This window comes from Carlito syrichta, unplaced genomic scaffold (genome assembly GCF_000164805.1).
Source record: "Carlito syrichta isolate Samal-C Ts95f unplaced genomic scaffold, Tarsius_syrichta-2.0.1 Scaffold314025, whole genome shotgun sequence".
NCBI classification, from domain to species: domain Eukaryota; kingdom Metazoa; phylum Chordata; class Mammalia; order Primates; family Tarsiidae; genus Carlito; species Carlito syrichta.
The window spans coordinates 129,541-137,246 of NW_007258121.1; the positions used below are offsets into that span (position 1 = coordinate 129,541).

The 7,706-nt window shown below is 44.4% G+C and overlaps 1 protein-coding gene across 1 annotated transcript in view; it reads left to right on the forward strand.

Annotated features, from left to right (window-relative positions):
- Nucleotides 1–1,094: 1,094 nt before the first annotated feature.
- Nucleotides 1,095–7,706, forward strand: part of LOC103273401 (zinc finger protein 737-like) — a 13,275-nt gene continuing 6,663 nt past the window's right edge. The window contains exons 1-5 of the mRNA XM_008070819.2: nt 1,095–1,200; nt 1,910–1,941; nt 2,626–2,815; nt 4,727–4,853; nt 5,657–5,752. Coding sequence (XP_008069010.1) covers nt 2,741–2,815; nt 4,727–4,853; nt 5,657–5,752 — 298 coding nt within the window. The 5' untranslated portion in view covers nt 1,095–1,200; nt 1,910–1,941; nt 2,626–2,740. The remainder of the gene's footprint in view (nt 1,201–1,909; nt 1,942–2,625; nt 2,816–4,726; nt 4,854–5,656; nt 5,753–7,706) is intronic.

Below are 7,706 nucleotides of genomic sequence, written 5' to 3' on the forward strand. Positions count from 1 at the left end.
AAAAAAGCAATGTGGTTCAACCTGTAATCCCAGCACTTTGGGAGGCAGAGTCGAGTGGATTGACTGTGCCTGCGGGTTCCAGACCAGCTCGAGCAACTTGGTGAGGCCGCATCTCTACATAAAGTTAAAAATTAGCCAAATGTGGTAGTGCGAGCCTGTCATTCCGACTACTTGGAAGGCGGAGGTGGAAGGATTTCCACAGCCCATCATGTCGACGCAGGGGACCGTGAGTGTTCCCCTGCACTTTAGCCTGGGTGACCGAGGGCGACTCGGACTCAGGAAAAAAAAAGAGTAATGGATGTTTTCATACACCCGTGAAATTCAACGGTTGATCTACCGCACTTTGTGGTGGAAAGGTACTGATTTCCACAGCCATCATGAGAAAAATGTTCCCTTAACGTGGTGAGGGAGGCTCCGAGTAACCTTGGGGAGGAGGGGGGGACGCCAGACCCTCCCCCAAATTCCCCACGGGCACCTGCACGCGGGTCGATTCCTTCCCACAACCCTCGTGGGTCCCGAGCACGTAGAGCAAGCGTCTGTTTGGAGAAGGCTCAGCTGGCGACGTGGCCACGGGCACAAGGCCTCGGGGTCCCATCCTAGCCACACCTACACCGAGGGGACCGGGCTGAGCACCCAGCGGGGACGGGTGCAGGCTCGGAGCTGTGGTCACCCTGGTCCATACCGTCCCCCTCTCGCGAAGCCCCCAGCGTCCTCACCATCTCTCCGCTTCCTGATGTCCTGGCGTCCACGCTAAGGACTCCCACGACCTGCAGGTCACAGGGCGACAGAGGCTAAAGCAAAGATATTCGAGGCCGATGGAGAGGAAGACAGGGTGGCGGGGCTGAGCCGGCGTTGCCCGTAGGCACGCGAGACGAAGACCAGGTCGGGAGCCCCAAAGCCGCCCCTCACTTCGGCTTCCGTCTGATTTCTCAGGGAGGCGGGGCCTGGAGTTTTATCCAAACAACGAACGCGGGGGGGGGGGGGGTCTTAACTGGCCAATCAGGCAGGAGCCGGAAGCGAGGGGGCGGTTTCTGGGTTCTGATTGGGCCTTGGTCTCCTGCGCCTGCGCACATAGCGGGGTCGTCGCCCCTGCTTGGTCTTCCTCTCCGTCAGTCTCGTTTATCTTCGCTTAAGCCTGTGACCTGCAGGTCCTGGGAGATTCGTAGGAAGGACGTCGGAACCTTTGGAAGGCCGGAGAGAGTGAGTGTGTGAGCGAGTGTCCCGAGAGGGGGAGGGGGGGACGGACCCGGATGACTCGGCTCTGGCGGGACCGGCCTTCTTGTCAGCTCCGAGCCTGGGCCCATCCCCCTGGTGACTCGGCCGGTCCCCTCGGTGTAGCTGAGCCTGGGCAGCGACCCCGGGGTCTTGACTCCACCGCGACTTTGCCTGCTGAGTCCCAAGTGTGTGGGACCAGGGAGGGTCTTGGGGAGGATCAGACCTGCCTGGGGGGGCCGGTGAGGGCAGGAGATGTCTGTGGTCCTGGTCCGGTCTCTCTCTCCTCCCCAAGGTTAAACGGCGGCTCCGTCACAGCGCTAAGGAGTCCTCCTGGGCCCAAAGCGGGCCGTAAGTCCAGAAACCCGAGCCAGGACTCGTGGGGTGGGGATCCCGGAGCGCCTGGGAGGAAAGGCTTTGAGAAGGGGCAAGGGAGAGCCGGGCATGGACAGGTGCTATTGGGTGACGGCCCCACAGTGGTCTTATCTGAATTATCTAAGTGGAAATCTCCAGAGTCTGTGTCATCAGGGTCATTGGTGTCACCAGGTCCAGAACAGGTTCTGTCGAGATAAGGAGTTGAAGCATGGGTTGTGACTTTATTTAGTAGGGAAATTAAAATGAAAGAAATGAGGGGGCGGTTTCCTAAAGACCCCTCCTGGATCATGTATGCTGTTTTTTATTTTTTATTTTTATCCAGGATGTGGGACAGACGTGGATTGAGATCAAGAGGTGACTTAGGCTTGCAGACATCTGGGCGATGAGAGGAGTCCTGGAAAGTGGTGGATTCACTTTTTCCTTGGTTCACGAGCTCCTTGTTCCTTTATTTAACAAAACAGAGTTAGTGCACATATTTCTACATGCCCAGAGTTAGGCTGAACAACTCCATACTGGTGCCAACCTTATCTTGTAGCATTTCAAAATTATTTTAGCTACATGCAAACACACAAAGAGACCAGAGATCTCCCTTTCATCTAAAATGGAGTTATGTCAGACTTTTGAGAGTTGACTGTCCCATCTGGGATTAAGTCTCAGATTTATATATTCTCTGTTTTGTTTTGTTTTTGAGTTGGAGTTTCACTCCAACGCCCAGACTGGAGTGCAGTGGTCGCTTCCGGCCACAGCAACCTCGACCCGCTGGGCTCCAGCGATCCTTCCGCCTCAGCCTTCCCAGTAGCTGGAATTACAGGCACGCGCTACCACGCTTGGCTGATTTTTATTTATTGTAGAGATGAGGTCTCGCCAAATTGCCCAAGCGTGTCTTGAACCCGCAGGCTCAGGCAATCCACTCACCTCAGCCTCCCAAAGCACGAGATTACAGGCTGAGCCACTGAGCCCAGCCAGATTTATATTTCTTAATTAGTAACTTTCAAGAAATCTATTTTAGATTGATGACTGGTTTCTGTGCACTTTTAGACACATTACTGTTCTTGAGGGGAAAAGGCAGAAATTATTCCTGTCCTCTGGATTATCTTGCACTTGTAAAAAAGGAAAACTGTCCCAAAGGACAAGGTAAGCCCACCTCAAGGAGATGATGGAAGAATCCACAAATCAAAGAGAACCTCAGGCAAACAGGAGAGCAAGTAAGGGGGCTCCCACGAGGGAGGTAAGACTCTGACAAAAAAATAAATACATTCAATTTAATTTTGAAATAAATAAAGGCATGTTTTCAACATGTAGGTTTGACTTGATTAGATAATCTCACCTGAGAAGAAATCCCAGAAAGGAAAGAGGGAAAGAAAAAATGGGTGCTTCTCAGGTAAATGTGTCCCAGGTCAGAAGGAATGTTATGTTTGTAAAATTTGCAAACCATTCTGCTGACATTGTGATGGTCCTGCCTAATGAGTTTATTACAACTATTTTTGTTCTTTCTGTGATAGTCAATAGGTCTGCCGGACACAGCTCCCTAAACAGCATCTTCTGTTGTCTTCATCCATACTGCTTAGTTGCCAAAAAATGTTTTCACCATGAATGTGTGCCCTACAGTATTAAAGTTGTTCCCATGTGACTGGGGATCATGGGAAGACATGGTACCCAAGAATCCCATTGGAGTTTTGGGTAGATCCTCAGATCCTAGCAAAGGATGGAAACTTTTTTTTTTAAGTTGGAGTTACCCTCTTTAGTCAAGGCTAAAGTGCAGTGGCACACTCATGGCTACCACAACCCAGTTAATTTTTTTATTTATTGTAGAGACAATTTTGTAATTTATTGTAGTTCCCAATTTGCCCAGGCTGGTCTCACACCCATGGATTCAGGATACACTTTCACCTCAGCCTCCCAAAGTGTTGGGATTATAGACATGAGCCTCTGTGCCTAGCCAGAACATGTACTGTTAAGGTTCTGTCTAGATACTCCATCAGCTTCATGCAGAACATGGTTAATAAAATGTACATTTAAACAGGATGGCAGTTACTGCTCAGAATAACTCAGGAAGGTCTGAATAAAGAATAATGAGAAGAAACTTGCTCTCTAGGATGCTAAAAGCAAATAATATAAATACATTTTTAGAGACTACTTGCCATGGGAGATACCTGTAGGCTGATTTCTGCCTAACACTTGTTTCTTTGTTATTAAATTGAGATTATAAATTACTATATTGGCTGGGTGTGGTGGCTCAGTCTCTAATCTGAGCACTTTGGGAGGCTAAGGTGACAGAATTGCATGAGCCTGGGTTTTGAGGCCAGCTTGGGCAACTTGGCGAGACCTCGTTTCTACAGTAAGTCCCAAAACCTAGCCAAGAATGGCTGTGTGCACCTGCAGTTCTAATTACTTTGAAGGATGAGGTGGAAGGGTTGCCTAAGCCCAGCAGTTTGAGGCTGTAGTGGTCATTGGCATGCCACTGCACTGCAGCCTGGGTGACAGATGTGAGACTCCAACTCAAAAAAAAAAAAATTATATCTTTTGCTCAAAAGATCTCAGCCTGTATATTATGTTGTGCCTGTGTGTCTTGGGACCTGATCCCAATTTGTCCCAGCTACTTGAGACACTATGGAGGATGCATTCTTTCAGCCCAGGAGATCAAGGTTGCAATAAACTGTGATTATGCCCTTGCACCCTAGCATGGGTAAGAATGAGACCCACCAACTGAAAAATAAGTGCAGAATCTCAGGCTAAATCCATGTCTTCTGAATCAGAATTCACATTTTAACAAGATATTCAATTCATGGTTGTACACATTAAAACTTGATGAGGACCTTCCAACTCACTAGGAGTTTTCTATCTGAGCAGTATATGTAATGTGTTCTGTGTGATGTAAACATAGCACTGAAAAATGTACGTGTCTGTGTTGGTATTCAAATGTATGCTGTATCATTCACAAAAAAAGAGTGTTTACACTGGCTGAGTGGATTTTATTTCATACTTTTTTCTTATACTTAAAGCATTAGAGGATGTTTCTGTGTTACAAATTATCTTAATGCATAATTATAGATGTCATGTCAGCTGGACGCTGTTCTCTTCACTCTTGCTTTATAGAGGCCATGGTGACTTGTTAAATATGTGCTGTTTTTGTTTTCAGGGGCTGTTGACATTCAAGGATGTGGCCATAGAATTCTCTCCAGAGGAGTGGGAATGCCTGGACGCCCCTCAGCGAATATTGTACAAGAACGTAATGTTAGAGAACCACAGAAATCTGGTTTTTCTCGGTGAGAAATCTCTCAACACACAATTCTTCTTTCATACTAAGGATTTTATGTTGTTCCTTTGTAGAATGTTTTCTGGGGATTTCTGTTTTGCATGAATGAGTTTCAGATTCCTGCTATCAAAGAAAAGTTGGTGATTTATTAACATAGAAAAGAAAAAATAAAGATGTTTTATTTTGACATGAAGCATTCTCTATTTTGAATTGACCAGTGTCCTTGTATCTATATTATTGGTAAGTTCAGAAATTTAGTGGTGTAGAATATCATTGGCCACATCTCATTCCAATAGCTGCCATAAGTTTTTGACTCACTGGTACTGAACAAAGAACTCACAAACTTAAGGCCAGGTGTGGTGGCTCAACCCTGTAATGCCAGCACTTTGGGAGGCTGAGGTGAGAGGATTGCCTGAGACCACGAGTTCAAGCACCATCTGGGCAACTTGGCAAGACCCCATCTCCACAATAAATCAAAAAACTAGCTGGGTGTGATCGCATGCTCCTGTAGTTCCAGCTACTTGAAAGGCTGAAGGGGAAGAATCACCTAAGCTCAGCAGGCCAATGCTAGGGTGGTTGTGAGCTTGTCACTGCACTCCAGCCTGGGTGATGGAGTGAGACTCCAACTCAAAATTAAAAAGGAACCCACAAATTTAAAATTCTATCTAAATGTTCTAAAGATTTTATTGGGAAACAGTATTTCGGGATTAATTGTCTAGAATCTTGTATAATGTGTTCTCTACTGATCACAATACTAGGTTTGTAATTGAAGAACTCCAGCAAGAGTGATGTTACTTTTTTCTAATTAAACAGGACTTGCTGTTTCTAAGCCAGACCTGATCAAGTGTCTGGAGCAGAAGAAAAAGCCCTGGGTTGTGAAAAGACACAGCACATTAGCCAAACCTCCAAGTAGGTGGAAGTGAATGAAGCAGATAACACGAGTCAAAGAATGTGAGCTTGAAATGTGGTTTGCAAAGGTGTTCTGTTCCAGTGGAAATGGTTTCTGAGAAGACTAAGATTCTTTCTCTTGCTGTCACAAAGGAATATCTGTTATTCCACGTTCTGAAATTCTCCAGAAACTCTGATTCTTCTTCAATGAGCTTTCAAGTTTACAGAGGAAACCAAAGTCCACTTAATGGTTTGTTAGGGACTGTATGACCTGACTACCTTTCTGCTCCTTTGGAAGATGTGCAACTATCTGCTTATTTATTTGGAAATCCATGTAAAAATATTTTTAAGTTTTTTTTTTTTGAGTTGGAGTCTCACTCTGTCACCCAGACTCCCGGCCGTCGCAGCCTCGACCTGCTGGGCTCCGGCGATCCTTCCACCTCAGCCTTCCGAGTAGCCAGAACTACAGGCGTGTGCTACCACACCCGGCTGAATTTTTGATTTATTGTAGAGATGAGGTCTTGCTGCCCAGGCGGGTCTCAAACCCGCGGGCTCAGGCAATCCATTCACCTCAGCCTCCCAAAGGTGCGGGATTACAGGCTGAGCCACTGAGCCTGGCTTATTTTTAAGTTTTCTTTTTGAATCATGATTGGAAGTTTGTGAGGGTAGTGATTTTGTTGTTTGATTGATAAATTTTAAGAACTCTCCGGAGAGATGTTACATGTTTTCTACTTTATGATTTTCTATCCTAGAGAGATTTCAAATGATTTTATTTAAATTCATACTCCATAGTTCTGTCAGAACACAAACTATCTCTCTTAATAGAAGAAATCCTGTTATTTTACTTTAATTCCACTTTTTTAGTAAGATCTGAGATTGGTAATATTTCTATATATCTAAATGTTTAAGTTACTGTATTGCATACAGGATAGATAAATATATATTAAACTCCCATATGTTACCTTGTGGCTTAATAACTGTTATTTTATACTTTTCTTTAGTATGAAGCGCAGGACTAGCTTATATATATGCATATATACAAACACGTATGTATATGTGTTTATGTATGTGTGATTAACATCTGATTTTTTATACATTGAAATGTAAACTATATGTTGTAAATAATGTAGTAATTTGATATGCCTATATATTGTGAAATGATGATTACAACTATGTTAATGAAAACCTCAGTCCCCTTACATAGTTGCCAATTTTATATTTTGTAAGGAGAACACATAATGTCTTCTATTTTAGCAAATTTTCTAAGAATACGAGACATCATTATTAACTATAAATCACTATGTTAGACATTAGTTCTCTAAAACTATTATAATTGAAATTTTGTAACCATTGAAAAACATCTCCATTTTTCCACCTGCAGTCACTGGTGACCACATTTTCTTTTCTTTTTTTTTTTTTTTTTTGAGTTGGAGTCTCACTCTGTCACCCAGACTGGAGTGCAGTGGCAGAGTGAGACTCAAGTCAAAAAAAAAAAAACGAAAAAACCCTGAACCAGTCTTTTCAACAAATGTGTTAGGAAAACTGAATAGCCACATGCAATATAATGAAGTTGGACCCTTACGTTATACTACATTCAAAAATTAACTTAAAATGGGCCAGGTGGAGTAGCTCATGCCAGTAATCCCAGCACTTTGGGAGGCCGAGGGGCAAGAACTGCTTAAACCTCATCTCTACAAAAATAAAAATAAAAAAATTAGTGGGCATGGTGGTACACACCTATTGTTCCAGCTACTCAGGAGGCTGAGGCAGAAAGATTGTTGGAGTCCAGGAGATCGAAGTTATGGCAAGCCTGATCATGTCACTGCACTTACCTGGCAACACAATGAGACCCCAACTCAAAAAAAATTAACACAAAAAGGATCACAGACATAAGTGCAAGAGCTAAAGCTATACTCTTAGGAGAAAGCACAAAGAATATGCCTCGCAACACTGAATTTGGTAATGATTTCTTGGA